At 32.5% G+C, this 18256-nt stretch overlaps 1 protein-coding gene across 3 annotated transcripts in view; it reads left to right on the forward strand.

Moving 5' to 3' along the window:
- USP15 (ubiquitin specific peptidase 15) overlaps positions 1–18256 on the forward strand; it is a 126609-nt gene that overhangs the window by 63507 nt on the left and 44846 nt on the right. For 2 of the 3 annotated variants that reach the window (XM_082849993.1, XM_082849996.1), the window contains exons 7-8: positions 6708–6794; positions 15320–15464. In XM_082849993.1, coding sequence (XP_082706119.1) covers positions 6708–6794; positions 15320–15464 — 232 coding nt within the window. The remainder of the gene's footprint in view (positions 1–6707; positions 6795–15319; positions 15465–18256) is intronic. The other variant, XM_082849994.1, reaches the window with a different exon arrangement.

The following is an 18256-nucleotide window of genomic DNA, read 5'->3' on the forward strand; positions in this document are numbered from 1 at the left end:
TGTAAATGGATTCAGAAATGGTGGATAGACCTATTAGATTGAAAATTCATATTAGGAAACTCTTGTCAGATAAAGTGTTTTCATTTTAACAATAAACTGTACAGAGACTTTCTAAGTATTTATAAGCATGATAGTCTCTGCTTACTTGAAAGATTAGATTTGGTTATGACAGTTTTATTTTGGTACTAAAAGAACAGGTTATTATAGTTCACAGAAAGTACATTCTTAAAGTTTCTATGAAAGTATACAAATTTGTTACCAATTTTAACCTTGTTCAAATACTGGAAATGGGGGATTGAGTGATTTTGGATGTAGCGGTTGAGAGGATGGCTCAAGAGCCAGTTTTTCATTTCTTGTCCTTCATGCATATTCATATATTTTAAGTTAATAACATGTCTTCAATTTGAAATGCAACCTGTGAGCCATAAATCTAGGGTAACATTCTAAAACCTGCAATTTCTTGTCATTTTTAAAGACATTTTGAGTCTTTATAAATTTTCTTTCATGCTTCATCTCATTTTATCTTATTCTTATTATTGGTCTCATTAAGAAAAAGACATAGAACACGACATTGTAAATCAACTATACTCCAAAAAAAAATTTTTTTAAAGAAGAAGACATAGAATGACTTTTTCTGAGACTCTATAAAGTTTGAGGTAATGGAACGGCCAAACAGAACTGCCTAGGATGAAGTTAAATATAGGGAGCCAAAGCTTGGAGAGTAATGAGAACTGCAGGTATGGAGTTATATTCCTAGAAGTGAGAAATATAAGGTGTATGTGAATTATCTAATTAAAAATGTAAAGAACTGTACACTAAACCTTAAAGGGTATCCCTAAGTAATGGTATAAAACAAAGGTAATAGGTAGTCGTGTAGATTAAGGAAAACTTGGATTCTGTTTTGTCATAGAGGCCAAAGGAAAAAAGAGCTTCTAGAAGAAAGGGAATGATAAGCAGTGCTAAACGATGCAGAAATTGGGGGGAGACAGAAGAGATTCAGTGTATTTGACAAATGATGTCAGCATGATGAGAATGACAAATAGTAGGAAAAGAGGGGATGAATACCTAGTCAGAAAATGGAACACCTGGTATAGGTCATTCATCATGTAATGTACTGAAAGAAGAAAGATAACTAAGGTGTAGTTGGTTGGAAAGGCAGGATTCCTGGAGAGAAAAAGAAACTGTATGTAAATCTGTTTGTTATTTATATATACACATCCTTTCCTGGGTGTTTGTCACCTAACGATGAAGGCAGCATAATGGTAGAATGAAGTTCTTGTGTACTGTATTTACCGATAAACTGGTTTTTTCTGGTTATTTTATTTTGGTGGTCCAAACTCCAAATCTTTGGAAAAGCTTGTGCTTGTACATAAACACACACTTCACGTAACTCTGTACTTTGAGGTTCCTCAATTTAATATTCATTAAGATCTTGAGTGTGTATGCAGATTTTTCTTTGAAATGCTGAAAATGCACATTGATTAAATAAATCTTTCCTTCATGTAAATACTGTTACCTACTTTCTGTTGTGATAAGATAATGTATAACCTAGTACTGTGTCTCCAAGTTTTACCAAAGATAGCATGGTCACAGTCAAGCTTCTTAGTTAGTGTTAGCTTCAGTATTTAAAAGCCATATCCAAATTTAATTGAAATTAAGACATTTACATAGTATATTTCATGCATAAATGAATGTAACTTAAGTATTCAGTTCTCATATAGATGCTTGATTCAGAGGTACTCACAAATAATTATTGGTTATTTTATTTCTTCCTTTCTCCCCTGGTTTGTTCTAAAAAAGATTTGAGCAATTTACAGTAACACATGTAAGTCAAAGTTAACTATATGAATAGATACAAAAGTCAGGACAAATGGAAAATAAACAATTGTCATAGTAAGATGAAACCGGAGAAGTTAGCTGGTAGGGAGCAGTAAGGGCTTTTGAAGTTACTAAAATTAATCTGCATATGTATGAACTTATTTTGGATCCTGATTCAAACTACCCAGTTTTTGAGACAACTGGGGAAAAAAATGTGAACATGAACTGACTATTAGATTGGGACGGACAATAGTATCAAAAAAAGATTTCTTACCTGCTGGGGATGCATACTGTAGTGTTTACAGGTGAAATTATAAGTGTCTGGGATTTGCTTTAAAATTGTCCAGCAAAAACATGAAGGAATGTGGAGGCCAAGGAGATTATAAATAAACCAAGAGTGGTAGAATGTTAATAATTTTTGAAGCTGAATGACTGATATTGGGTACATGAGGACTTGTGTATGTTTGGAGATATCTGTAATAACAGCAAAAATAAAAATGGGTTGCAGTTTTGGTGTTGAGATTGATAATGGCTAAAGAAGAGTAACTGTAATTTTATTTTTTTTAAGTGGAATGTTTTGTCAAATACCATATAGAGCAGTCAAAACGAGGAACACAAATCAGGTTATGAGAAACACTTCATATATAAATTTCCTTAAATTGTCTTTTGTTTAAGTATTTAACACCCTGCCTGATACAGAGGAGACACATAGCAAATGCTTGTTGAACTGAACTAATCTGTATCTCACAAGAGTAAAAGTGCTTAATTTTTCAAGAGATTTAAATTTCTCTTTTTCTTTAAGAACTTACCTTAGGATGATTGTTAGAAATGGGGAAAGTTTAAGGTTGGTCTTGTTTTTCTTAATAAGATAGTTTTTGTTTTATAATGTCAAAATTTACAAATTCGGGTTGTTTTATATCAGGTTTGAAAATAACTATAAAAAGTTTTAAATAACTTTTTGCTATGTCAGCCTTCAGACTTAATTTCTCTATATTTTGATTGCTCAGTATGGTATTAGATTTCCATGTATGTTGACTATGTAGGTAACTTACAAAGAATAAGCTGTATTTTTCTGTTCATGTAAGAAGTTCAGCTTAGCCTTGAATTGCAGGCTTTTAGTTGAAATATTGGGAATAGGGAAATTAAAATACTGCATTCAGTTGTCAGGGATGAAGTTTAATTTTCTCTCTTCATGAAATCATTTCAGCTAAACTCATGTTTTACCTTCTGTCTTGTTAAGAGACGATTCACTGCCTTATATTAGACTTAGCCCAAACTAGCCAAAATCACTTTAACACTAGATAAATGGCTTAATATCTAGTTTATGTATAATATTCTAAGCATTTTCTTCACTCGTCTCTTCAGAAAGCTACTAGTGCGAAGTTGCTAATAAACAGTGTAATTTCCAAGTTATATCAAAGAAAGAGAGTTAAAGAACTCAGGTTATAATCCACAGATTGACTAGTCAACCCCTGCACTAACTCCACAAATGTTAGCTAGGTTGGGCTATGTGTAATCTCGGTCAGAAGTTGGAATCACAATAGATAAGTGATCTAACTATTAACCATAATGTCTGTAACAGGAGGTAAAAAGTGTTATCATACTTTTATTTAGCTGTGGATCACCACATCCATCCTGCTCTCTCTGATCTCCATGCTCTTTAAGAACAGTCTCTCTACCAATAGTATTTATCTCAATGTTTCCTAGACCTCGTTTTTTCCTTCGTTATCTCCTCTCTCCTATACATATAAATGCCTAGCATACTGCCACATGTATAGTAGACACTCAGTTAACATTAGTTCATGCTTTTGTTTCTTTTCCAGTATCATCTTCCTTGCTAACCTATAGATATAAACAGATCTCTCCCATCTTTTAAAACAAGACCATCAGCTTCTTCTGAATACCACTTAGTTTTTCTTCTAATAGCCAACTTGTTTAAAAAGGCAGTGCTTACCATTCCTTACCAAATATTCAGAATTTAACGAAGTCCTTATTTAACTTTTTTTAAACCTAGTTTATTTGACCTCTCTTTAATACTTCTTTTTGATAACTATCTCCTAAAGAAATTCTCTTATTTTGAATCCATGATACCACAGTTTTTCATGGCTACCTCCTTGGCACTATGCAGTTTTACCTGCCATTGTTTTTGTATAGTGAAGGAGGTCAGATAATAAATAACACGTCTGTGTTTTTATGAAAATAGTTTTGATCATGGACAGCTACCCTGAAAGGATCTTGTATCCCCCTCAGTGTCCATGGACTGTACTTTGAGAACTGCTTCCTAAACCTCCAAGACATGTTGCCCTTGCCCACTCCACTGTCCTAGTCCCAGCCTTTATTACTTCTCACCTTTGTTGTTTTTATAGTCTCCTAAATGCTCTTCCAATCTTCAGTCTCTTTCTCTTCCTCAAAAGTTACCTTTTTAGAATACAAATCTGATTATGTTGATACTCTTAAAATCTTTCAACATGCCACAGCACAACTGGATAAAATCCAAATTCCTTCAGAGAACATAAAAAGGTTCTTCATTATCATACTTACCTTACTAACCTCTGTGGCTATCACTACACCCTACTCTTTCAGCCAATTCATTGGTAATTCCCTAAACACATCATGCTTTCTATAGTCCCACACATTTTCACGTGCTATTCTTTCTACCTGGAGTACTCTAACTTTCCAGTTTCCAACTACCCCTCCAACTGTGCACATCGTTTTAAAATCACTTCATGTTACTACCCACAAAATTTGATTTTGTGTGTGTGTGTGTGTGTGTGTGTGTGTGTGTGTGTGCGGTACGCGGGCCTCTCACTGTTGTGGCCTCTCCCGTTGCGGAGCACAGGCTCTGGATGCACAGGCTTAGCGGCCATGGCTCACTGGCCTAGCCGCTCGGCGGCATGTGGTATCTTCCAGGACCGGGGCACGAACCCGTGTCCCCTGCATCGGCAGGCAGACTCTCAACCACTGCACCACCAGGGAAGCCCTTTCTGTTATAATTTTAAAATTTGTTTTAGGACTTATACTGTTTTATAGTTATTTTGCTTGTATCATTTTCCCCTATTAGAGTATGAGCTATTTGAGATCAGGAACTGTCTCTCTCTTTGTACTCCTAGTACTTAACAAGGGCAAGGCATAATGTAATCATTTAATAAATGTTTGAGTGTTTTAATGAATTTCATAGAAAATTCTAATACTGTTCTGGGATAGAGTTGCTAATGAATAGTAAAAAGGCCACAGATGGGCAGAAAAAGGGAAAATATATATATATATATATGCCTCAGCCGTATATAATATGTAATAAATATAATATTATAAATAAAATAATCTTTATTTTCATAATTTTTACTACAAGTAAAATTCAAGGGAATATTTCAGTTTCTATCTGTATACCTGAAAAGTTGTAGTGAATTGAATTAAATAGTAGTCAGATGGATACATTTTGAAAAATTAACCTCCTTCATTGATTATAAGTCAGTCTCAGTGTTTTTAGATTGTTTTCCTAAGTTAGCATTCTTAATGTGAAGGCAGAAAATGCCAGAATACTTCTATATTAATATTAATTCTATTAATATCTTAAAATTAGTACCTTAAAATATTAGTATATTAAAATTACCTTTTAAATTTGTTTTCGACATTGTTTTATATTAAAACTTGGTTGCTTGTATTTTTGGATTTGAGGGTGGTACAGTTAAATAAAATCTTGTAAGGGTCTTCCATCAGAAAGGCAGCTAAATAGAAGTCCCACTTAATGTAATCTACCTGTATATAACTTGCATCAACAACAACAAAAAAACTCTCCTTTAAAATGAAGGAAAAAATTTTACCAATATTTCATAATATATAAAACTTCAAAAGTTAAATAAAATTTTATATGTAAGAAATTTTATTACCCACCACTTAATTTAGCAAAATCCAAATTACCTAAAAGCAAATTTTGTAGGTTACACTTTCCTGCCCAATGACCATTTTGCTGTTCATTAGCACCTTAGTAGAGGAAATAAAATAATTTTTAAACAGTAATCACTTTGGGCCTCACTAATTTAGAATTTATGATGACTGAGATACTGGACTGAAAGTATTAGCCTCTTACAGCCCGTGACCTAGATGTTGCCTAGTAAATTAAAATTGTATACAAAATTACAAGGGAAATTAAATCTTTTAGAGACTTTTAAGTACTACTTTAAAATAATCATTCCTATGTAATGGATTTGTTTACTATAAATCATACCTATAAAGCATATTTGTTGATTAAAAGCCATTAGTAATTTAGATTTCTCCAAAAACATTCTGAATTAGTGAGGTGTGTAATAGATAGTGAGATTTATATCTGTTTAGTTTTTGCAGGGATAACCTTGGCCAAAAATTACATCTCAGGATTATGTTTGGAATTCTCTTTGCTATTTCATCCCTCTTGCCTTACAGTTTTAAAAATTGGTAAGATATCTATGATATCTGTGTCTGTGTTGTATATAATTGGAATGCCATAGTACCTACTGAGACACAGAGTGGATTTCTTTTACATGCTTCCTTTAAAAATTAATATTTTAATTCCATTGATTTAAGGAAATTATTGATTGTAAAATATTAATAATGGTTACCTGAACTCAGAACTGGGTGTATTGCATTAGTAGATTTTTAAGAATAATATCAAGTTTTATATTTAATTTGATAAATTTCCTTTGAAAATAGTTCCCTTATATACTATTACTTTTTATATGAACAAATACATTGGAAATTGAAAACCAAAGGGTATATGGTGATTTTGCTCATAAATCTGTTTTCCAGCATTCATTTACTACATACATTGTCATCTGTAGTTCTTTTCTTTATTTCATAATTAATTTCAAAATTCAGCATTTTTTATCTAATTTAACATTTTCATATTTTTAAAGGTCCCCAGGTGCATCCAATTTTTCAACTTTACCAAAGATCTCTCCTTCATCTCTATCAAATAATTATAACAACATCAACAACAGAAAGTAAGCACTGAATCTTAAAAACTCTTTGTTTAATTGCTCGCCCTATTGTGGTTGCAAAAAATCTCTTGTATCTAAAATTTAGGATAAAAGTCTTAATGCATTAAAATTGATTTTCTTTTAAATCACTGGTCAGTTCTTCAAGGAGTAACTTCACAAGAAAGCAAGCAGAGGTATAAACTTCTTGATTTAATATATATACTACAATAATTTACTAAAAGAGAAATAAAGCACTTTCAGAATTTCACATTCTAAACACTAATTATTGAAATATATATACAAGTCTGTTAGAATTCAAATTTTTAGGAACAGTATAAATTTCAGATGTCATTTTAGAACTAGACATGTAATCACAGACAATACATAGTGTTTTTTAAAAGTGTTTATCAGTGATTCTCAACTGGAAGACATACAAATTTTTATGTTTATCAAAAAGGCAATTACTTTTTCTGAAAAAGTTTGGAGAAACAATTCCCTTGCTCCATCAGGAATAGTATTCAGATTCTTAGGATTTACAAAAATTACATGAAAATGTGTGCCATATTGCTATAAGAAAAAGGATTCAAAGTCACTTGGGATTCACTATAACGTCTGACATGGATGTATTACCTTGAAAATTGGCATGGTTTTATATAAAAGGATAAAAAGAAAACTCTATTTATAATTAGTCCATTCAATTATGGGAAGAATTTTAATCCAGAGATGATTATTGTCCTTTTACTTCTTGGAGATATACATTGTAGTTTATGTATTAGGTTTACAGGATTTATGTAGTTAAATATTTACACTACTTGTCCAGTTCATAAATGGCATCTGATTATTCCAAAGGGTAAATTCAAAAGGACTGAAACTATTCGTGAAATAATCTTTTAAAAAGCACCATTAATTGAATTTATAGGTTTAATTAGTGTTCCCTTAAAATTCATATGGAGAGGTGGGGCTTGACAAAATGATTCTAATTTTAACATACATTTGGATTATAAATATATACTAGCCAAAATAACTTTGGAAAGGAAAAACAATGAGAAAGGATTAATCCTACTAAATATCACAACCTGTTATAAAGATATAAGAATTCAAACAGCATAGTACTGACCCAAGAATATACCTCCAGATCAGTGGAATAGAAAAGAGAGCCCAGAAACAGACCTTTATATATAAAAGAATGTAATGTGATCAGAAAGTATCCTAGACTAATGGAGAATGGGCAGATTATCCAGGAAATGCTATTGGAAAAATTGGATTGCTATTTCTCTTTAAAACTTTAAATTAAATTAAAATTTTAATTGTCAGGCATATTAAAAATTAAACAGCAAATAAATGGAAAATATTCTTGCTACAAATGACAAAGGAAGGGCAGATATTCTTAGTATATCAAGCTCATAAAAATCAGTGAGAAATTTTTTAAGACAACTTGAAAAGTAGTTAAATGATGCAGCTGGGCAATGAAAATAAGAGAATTAAAACAAACATTTTAAATGTTCAAGTTCACTATTAACTAGAGATATGTAAATTAAAAACATAAACAACTCCATCCACTTTCCCCCACCTCAGTCTCATTGGGAAAAGTTAAGTGATGGTATCTGTTATTGTAAGGATTCTGTTGGAGTGGTTGGAGTATTAGTCCAACTTGCGTAGAAAAGAGTTTGCTATATATATCAGGAAGATTTAAAACACTAATTCCTTACTTCAGTAGTAACAAGATACGTGCACTGTAGTATAATGGTGAAATATTGAAGACACTGGATATCCAAAATTGCAGTGTAGTGTGTTCTCTTCTATTTAAAAATGTATATCCACAGGCAAAAGAGTAAAGGGAAATATCCTCCTGTAATCTGGTTTGTATTTTACATGGTATCTTTTAATGTAATTCATCAAAAGTCATTTTCTCATATGAGATAAAATATTATCTGTGTTTCTACTAATTGCAGGTGGCTCCCACATTTACTATAAAAGAATTTGGTTCCAGGTATAACATGTATTTATAGTTAGTTATTCTTTGGAGAGATTTTTTAGCATTGTATATAGACTGTATTGACCATAGGCTGTATTTTGACCAGAGTTGCCATATTAGTATATGTGATCTGGTGCTTCTGTTTTTGTCTTATTTCCCTCTCACAGTAAAAATATGAGAGTACAATTTGATCTCAAAACCTCTGACTGCAGAAAATATTAAGAGAGGAATTGGAGTGTTGTCTTAAAAGTTTAGAACATGATTAATTAATGATTCTACTCCTATGACTAGGTTATATTGTTAGCTATTTATATTTGTCTATTTTAGACACTAAAATAGTCCTTTCATATTAGGAAATTTTAATAGCAAACAGCTACTGGTACCACCTTACTTAAAAGTAAAACTTAACCTTTCTTAGTAAGGAACAAAATTTAAACATTTACAAAATGGAGAGTTTTTTTTACTTTAAAAAACTTGAATTAATGTTATAACAATTATTTCACATAAAATTTATTTCTTGACTTTCTTTTCGACTTCTGGAAATAAGTATCTGCTTAAGACTTCAGATGGAAATAGCATAGTTTCTTTAAAAGTATGTAAAATGGGTAATGACCTTTTAAGATTAAATACGTTTATGAAACTTCATATATGTGGAGATAATACTCCAAGTGTAAACTGCATATTAAAATCAGTAGTTGTGACACAACGTTTATATGGCATTTATTTACAAATTCAAGACTTAAACTGATGCATTATTAAGATATAAAGTTTTCATTTCCAGAAATAAGAATATTTGTTATAAAAGTAATAACAAAGTGTACTTGGAATTATTTCACTGAAGTTTAATAAAGTTTAAGTTTTTATTAAAGACTAATATTATGAAGAATCAGATGCCAGAATATTGTTCATTCACCCTGTGTAGTAGTTTTACTTGTTAATCCGTACAGTATTAATTCTTGCCTCAATTATAATTTAAGTACATTTTTAATATGTACCAAAATCTTTCCACTCTCCGCATTTTTCTTCTGTCTTGCTGCATTTGCTTTACTATAATACTTCCTCTGAAAAAATCTCTTTAATGTATTTATTGTCTCAACTCTTGGCATTCCACATCGGGGCACATTCTATTTTTCTGTTAATTCATTTAAAGCTCTTTTATTTGAAATGGAAATGACTCCCTGTAAGAGATTAAGCGATGAAAAGGAACTGGATTTTGGAGACTGCCAGAGACTAGCCATCTGGCTTTTGACAAGTTAGTTGCTGAAAGTATCATTTCATTAACTGCAAAGTGAGCATGATTACAGTTATGAGGATTAAATTATAGATTTATAGTGTTTATAATGTTAAATATAAATGCTAATTGAAAAGTCAGTTTCAGCCACCATCACCCTGATACCAAAACCAGACAGAGATGCTACAAAAAAAGAAAATTACAGACCAGTATTACTGATGAATATAGATGCAAAAATCCTCAATAAAATACTAGCAAACAATCCAACAACACATTAAAAGTATCATACACCAAGATCAAGTGGGATTTATCCCAGGGATGCAAGGATTCTTCAATATACATAAATCAATCAATGTGATACACCATATTAACAAATTGAAGAATAAAAACCATATGTTCATGTCAATAGATGCAGAAAAAGCTTTTGACAAAATTCAACACCCATTTATGATAAAAACTCTCCAGAAAGTGGGCATAGAGGGAACCTGCCTCAACAAAATAAAGGCTATATATGACAAACCCACAGCAAACATCATTCTCAATGGTGAAAAACTAAAAGCATTTCCTCTAAGGTCAGGAAGAAGACAAGGATGTCCACTCTCGCCACTGTTATTCAACATAGTTTTGAAAGTCCTAGCCATGGCAATCAGAGAATAAAAAGAAATAAAAGGAATCCATATTGGAAAAGAAGAGGTAAAACTGTCACTGTTTGCAGATGACATGATACTATACATAGAGAATCCTAAACATGCCACCAGAAAACTAGAAAACTACTGTAGAAAACTACTAGAGTTAATCAGTGAATTTGGTAAAGTTGCAGGATACAGAATTAATGCACAGAAATCTTGCATTCCTATACACTAACAACGAAAGATCAGAAAGAAAAATTAAGGAAACACTCCCATTCACGATTGCAACAAAAAGAATAAAATACCTAGGAATAAACCTACCTATGGAGGTAAAAGACCTGTACTCAGAAAACTATAAGACACTGCTGAAAGAAATGAAAGATGACACAAACATATGGAGAGATATACCATGTTCTTGGCTTAGAAGACTCAGTGTTGTGAAAATCACTATACTACCCACAGCAATCTACAGATTCATTGCAATCCCTATCAAACTACCAATGGCATTTTTTACAGAACTAGAACAAAAGATCTTAAAATTTGTATGGAGACACAAAAGACCTTGAATAGCCAAAGCAGTCCAGAGGGAAAAAAACAGAGCTGGAGGAATCAGAGTTCCTGACTTCAGACTATACTACAAATCTACAATAATCAAGACAATATGGTACTGGCACAGAAACAGAAATATTTATCAGTGGAACAGGATAGAAAGCCCAGAGATAAACCCATGCACATATGGTCACCTTATCTTTGATAAAGGAGGCAAGAATATACAATGGAGAAAAGACAGCCTCTTCAATAAGTGGTGCTGGGAAAACTGGACAGCTACATGTAAAAGAATGAAATTAGAACCTCCCTAATACCATACACAAAAATAAACTCAAAATGGATTAAAGACCTAAATGTGAGCTCAGACACTATAAAACTCTTAGAGGAAAACATAGGAGGAACACTCTTTGACATAAATCACAGCAAGATCTTTTTTGACCCACCTCCTAGAGTAATGGAAATAAAAGCAAAAATAAACAAATGGGACCTAATGAAACTTAAAAGCTTTTTGCACAGCAAAGGGAACTATAAGCAAGATGAAAAGACAACCCTCAGGATGGGAGAAAATATTTGCAAGCAAATCAAAGAACAACGGATTAAGCTCCAAAATATACAACAGTTCATGCAGCTCAATATCAAAAAACAAACAACCCAATCAAAAAAATGGGCAGAAGACCTAAATAGACATCTCTCCAAAGAAGGCATTCACATGGCCAAGAGGCACATGAAAAGCTGCTCAACATCACTAATTATTAGAGAAATGCAAATCAAAACTACAATGAGGTATCACCTCACACCAGTTAGAATGGTCATCATCAGAAAATCTACAAACAGTAAGTGCTGGAGAGGGTGTGGGGAAAAGGGAACCCTCTTGCACTGTTGGGAATGTAAATTGATACAGCCACTATGGAGAACAGTATGGAGGTTCCTTAAAAAACTAAAAATAGAATTACCATATGACCCAGCAATCCCACTACTGGCCATATACCCTGAGAAAACCATAATTCAAAAAGACACGTGCACCCCAATGTTCATTGCAGCACTATTTACAATAGCCAGGTCATGAAAGCAACCTAAATGCCCATCAACAGATGAGTGGATAAAGAAGATGTGGTACATCTATACAATGGAGTATTACTCAGTCATAAAAAGGAACGAAATTGGGTCATTTGTAGAGATGTGGATGGACCTAGAGACTGTCATACAGAGCGAAGTAAGTCAGAAAGAAAAAAACAAGTATCGTATATTAACGTATATGTGTGGAATCTAGAAAAAGGGTACAGGTGAACCAGTTTGCAAGGCAGAAATAGAGACACAGAAGTAGAGAACAAATGTATGGACAACAAGGGGGGAAAGTGGAGAGGAGGGTGGAATGAATTGGGAGATTGGGATTGACATATATACAGTAATATGTATAAAATAGATAACTAATAACGTGCTGTATAAAAATACATAAAATTAAATTTTAAAAAGTCAGTTTCAAATATTTATAGAAAGATAAGGGCTCGATTTTGCTATAAAATGTTATATTTTTAAACGTATATTCATTTAAAATGAATTAATCTAGCATAGCATTAAAATTCCCATTAAGATTACTGGCAAATTTATTTGTTTTTGCAAAGTAACATAACCTTATGGGATAAGGACTAGCTTACAACCTTTAGAAGAAAAAATAGCAGCAGTAGTCATGAAAGATACAGAGGTTGTCTTTTGGGTTTAGGTTTACATGTACTTTGTCGAAGTGTTTAAAGAGCCGTTGGTTTTGATATTTTCCACGACAGACTTTATTTGATTTAAAGAACACATAAGATGTGGATTATAAGTGACCAATGAAGATAGTATTAAAATATTTTTAATTTGTTAGTTTTCTTTATTATCTTTGAGCATGTAGACTGCCATCTTACTCTTTGGCCAAGGTTTATACTTATCCTGTCACTTAAACTAAAATGTAGATGTCCTTTAAGGATTTGGATCACTTGCATGGGTGTTGGTGTGGGTGTGGGTGTATGCATGAGCATATATTTGGGCATACTTTCCCTCTGTACTCTGACTTAAGTTTTATTATAATTTTACAGCTGATACATATGGGGTTTTTTTAACATGTTGAAAATGTGTAGGCCTTGCATTTTTGTAATATATAGCAGACCTTGATTTTAAGCACTTCTTTTTTTTTAACTTTTTTTTTTAAATTATTATTTATTTATTTTTGGCTGTGTTGGGTCTTCGTTTCTGTGTGAGGGCTTTCTCTAGTTGCGGCAAGCGGGGGCCACTCTTCATCGCGATGCGCGGGCCTCTCTCTATCGTGGCCTCTCTTGTTGCGGAGCACAGGCTCCAGACGCGCAGGCTCAGTAGTTGTGGCTCACGGGCCCAGTTGCTCCGCGGCATGTGGGATCCTCCCAGACCAGGGCTCTAACCCGTGTCCCTGCATTGGCAGGCAGACTCTCAACCACTGCGCCACCAGGGAAGCCCCCTAAGCACTTCTTAAAGGGGTAAAAGGAAAACCAGGATTCAGTTTCTTGTTACATGTCCTTAAAGTTAGATTCAAGAATCCAGTCACTGAGTGACTATATATGGAATTGCTGATAGGTGCCTTGAACTTTGTTACTGCTAATCTAAAATAAAATATGAGTTATAAGGCTAGTGATCTGCAAAATCCAAAAGATGCTTGAACCCTTTTTTTTTTTTCTTTAAGTTTAAAACAAGTAAATAGCTACAAGTCTATGAATTGCTCAAGGTTGCACTTCTTTGGAGCCTGCTCTTTTTGTTTAACTTTGCGATAGCTTGGTTTTTCAGTCTGAGAGTTGATCTTTTATTTGTGATGAAGGGGGGTGTTTTCTTAAAAATACAAAAATATTAGTGGGATAGCATTGTGTGCGTAAATTTTGGTTGATATGGTTTCGTGTGTTTTACCTGTTGGTTTGTTAGGGTGTGTATGTTTACTAAAGGCTTTGTTAGAACAAGCAGTAGTACAGTTCATTTTAACTGTTATAAAGTGAGAGTATAGAAACTACAATAGGAAGTATTTGAAATTATAAGTAAAAACTTAAAAAAAATAATACCAGGGATAAATTATAGCCAATTGAGATTGTCAGAGTTACTGATTTACCATGTTTATTTGTAACACTGTATTCATTTATTTACATCATTATTTGCTTTTAGCAAATAACCTTGATTCTTGTTCAGGTTTGTTCTAGTGAATAAAAAAAATAATGATTGAAAGTATGCTTTTGAATTATATCCAAAGCATCCATCATAAATATCTTATAAGATAACCTATTAAAAAATAAGGAAGAAAAAAAAAATAAGGAAGAATCTATCCTTTTCCACAAAATTTTTTTTAGTTACATGTAAAAAGAAAGAGGGATCTAACTTATTGACTTCTCTTAGTTCTTTGTAAAATTACCCTGATTCTCTAAGGTTGAATATTATGTAGGGTTTTTTTTAAGATTAGTATTTATTATACTCGTAGTACAAATTATCCTGAGGTTGTATTTACCTAGTTAAATAAACTGCATTCATCTGACAAACTAGAAGTTTCTTTCCATAATAATAATAATACTGAAGTGTGTACTCGCTTCGAATCATTTCATTTTTGCATTGCTGATCACCCCAGGCTGTTTTCTGCATTTGAATACCAGATTTTGCTGGTCTAGCGTAGAATACTATAAATAGAATCTTCAATGCATCAGAACAGTGATGTCACAAAGGCCCTGGAAATCTCTGCTCTCACCTGTAACTAAAGCACAACTCTTCCTGCTTCTACTGTTCTCACTCTATTACAGTAGCAGGATGTAAAAGGGACATCAGTGAGATGATTTATTGCTGCGGGTGGTGTTTAAAATCTGAATGTTTTACATTTGATGGAGCAATGAAGAATGGAGCAAGCTGTGAAGCTGCTCCAGTTAATCAAGGGTAGAAAGACATAATGTGGTTTGTATTGGTTGGTGTGGTATATGATGCCATGATTTTCTTGATTGAATGAGGAGTATATTAATTAAGGGGGTTATTTTGATTTAGGTTCATGTTAAAAGTACCTGAGTTAAGTGCTTTATAAAAAAATTAATGACTGACCACGTATCTCAAATAGGTTTAAAGTACTCTGTTCATTATAACTATATGATGATAATTGGCTGAATTATGAAAAAGATTTTTTGTTTTCTTCCAGTGTGAAAAACTCAAATTATTGTCTCCCATCATATACTGCTTATAAGAACTATGATTATTCAGAACCTGGAAGAAACAATGAACAGCCCGGCCTCTGTGGCCTAAGTAACTTGGGAAATACGTGTTTCATGAACTCAGCTATTCAGGTAGGTCTTTCCAAACAAAGTGAAACTCATATGTTTTATGGTAATCAATAATACAAGAGGAATAGAGTTGGGTTTTACTTGTCAGAATATGAGTATTATATGTGTTTGGAGAGTTTGTGTTTTCATGGAAGATTTAAGCATACACATTTGAATCATTCATTCTAAGAATATCTTATCATGATTCTCGGTTAGGTGGCATGTGATTGATTATCATATAGTAGAAGATTAAATATAAGTTCATACAAAAAATATAATTCCAAACAGAAAACCTAGGCTCTCTGAGAAGAAAATAAAGCTAGTGAGATCTCTCCTTTATATGAAGTCTCTTGCTTTCTTTAGACATTGGTGGGAGTTTCAGAGAATGATTATTTTATGGTCACCAGTGTTCTAACTCTAAATAAAATTAATTTTAAATCTTTTTTTTACCTTAATGTGAAATTAAGATTTGTAAAAATTAGAAAATTTTATGAACCTTTTGTATACATATTTTTAACAAATCACTTTCCCTTAATACTCTTTCAATTTGGGGATATAACAGATCACTGCCCTTTTTTTCCCTTTGTCTCTCCATAGAGCTTCCCTTTTCTTCCTGCTCTGTCTGTACCTTCTTCCAGTTTTACTTGTGAAATATTTATGTCTTTGATTGATTGTGAAGTAACAAGATCCATGTATACTTTAATATCACTGTTACTGTGCATAAAATTAGAGCTGGTTATTTTATTCCCCTTTTACAAATAAAATTCTGTATTTCAAAAAGCCCAAAATAATGGTATACTATTTTGATATTTGAATTTTAACCTTCTTTTGGAAGTCTTTTTTTTCTTTCTTTCCTTTTATTTTGTGTGTGTGTGCAATTCTGAATTTCTATTTTTAAATCTGCAGTATTCTGTTCTCTATATTTTAATACTGAATCTCCTGTGCCCAGGAGGCACCTTCCAAAGATATAAATTAAATACAGATATGGATTGATAAGGACATTATTGCAAATCTTGACTATCTGAGAAAAGTATAGGACTCTTTATCATCCAAAATTCAAAATAAATCCTTTGTACATAGTCATTAATCCAGTTGTTTCCTAAATGAACCATTGTCTTTATAGCATTCTTGAAAAACTAGAAATTTAACTGTCATAACTCTTGACCAGGAGTTGGCAACTTTTCTTAGGCATGCATTGGGATGTATAATTGATTAATTCCTGATATCTTGGTTTAGAGTTGAGCCACTCAGGAAATAGCCTATCTGCTGAAGCAGATACTGTATAGGTTAATAAACTATTCCTTTATAAACTTCCTTTGATGAGTAATATTGCTTATACTTTAATGTGAATTACTTTATCCAAAATTTTTTTCTAGGATCCTAGCACTAGTTAGACAATTAAATTTTAAAATATTTTATCTTTATTTTCCGGAAGAGGAGAAAGGGAACTCATCTGAGAAGAGCAAGCCAAAACATACTGTTATCCTGGCAGTTATTTAGATAACAAAGTGAAGTGCATGGGTGCTGAGCTTTCAGAGTAGGAACAGGGCAGACATATTGTAATTTTGTTTGTATATCTGTTGGACTACCCTGCCTAATCACTGAAAAATCATCTTCAGCACCACCTCTGAAAAATGTTTTATATAATCGGTGGTTACATCAGTATCAGAAAACCCTTTCTCATATCACCAATCATATTAATTGTTATACAACTGCTTATCCTTGCACTACCAAAATTACTTTGGTTCTGGAGGCTTGATATTCTTGAGGTCTTTTTGGGTTTTGTTTTTTTTTTTAACATTGTAGTATGGAAAACCAGTCTTGGTGCTTTTTCATAAGGATTAAGACTAGGATTTTCAAAAAGTTTTAATAGCATAAGCATAAAAAATTTGAGTCTATTAGAACAAGAGTTAGTGTTCTTGCTAATCATTCATGGTAGTCTCTAGCTTACATTCAAACTAAATTCCTTCTAGGGCAATATTACATTCTCGTTTCCTGTGCCTTTGTTATAGTCTATTTAGTGTTGTCTCCTTATGATTAACTCAATTTCTCAAAAACAAGTATTAAAATGAAATCTTCTAATCAGCTATGTTGAGCTAGATTTGGCATTTGTTGAACTTTTTTGTGTATGTTTAAGGTGTAAGAAACTTCATTTATTAGTTTTTGCTTCTGTTCAAAGCAATTTTATTACAATAGGTATGTCTAATGCTGACCTTCTCTCTTAATATATTTCATCTTTACATGTTTCATTTCAACTGAGATATAGCCATGAGGGTGAGGTTTGTTAGGGTGATAGTTTGTAATTTTCTGATAATATCATAAAGTAAGAAAAAACTTTCATGAAAATTTTAGCAAAATATTTTAAGCAGTGGATATTATTTTATGTCTGTATCTTGTTGGAAACTGTACTTTTTCTAAAATAAAACTCTCCAATCAAGTTGGAGAAGAGAAAAAATTAGTTTCAATTTTTGCTGCTTTTGACTTTTAATCCAAATCCAGAATTAGAAAAGCTAGTACTTCAGTTTTATTTTCTGAAAGCATCTGTGATTTTTAATTGCTTTAGATGTCAGCTCTCAAGTTGAAAATTCACCATAGGAGGGAATATAAAATGGTGGCAGTAGCCTATGTTATTCTGTTTCATGAACACCATGTAAGTTCTTAGGTCCACAGATGAAAAGGGTAAAAGATAGTTAATAGAGTAGATTTTTTAAAATAATGTTTTTAGATACTGTTTCCTCAGTCATGCTGTTTTTTCAAGTGACTTCTGTGACTTCTGTGAAACTGAAGATAATTCATGAACTTCAGAAAATATTATT

The sequence above is a fragment of the Leucopleurus acutus genome, assembly GCF_964270905.1.
Source record: "Leucopleurus acutus genome assembly, chromosome: 11".
In the NCBI taxonomy this organism is placed as follows: domain Eukaryota; kingdom Metazoa; phylum Chordata; class Mammalia; order Artiodactyla; family Delphinidae; genus Leucopleurus; species Leucopleurus acutus.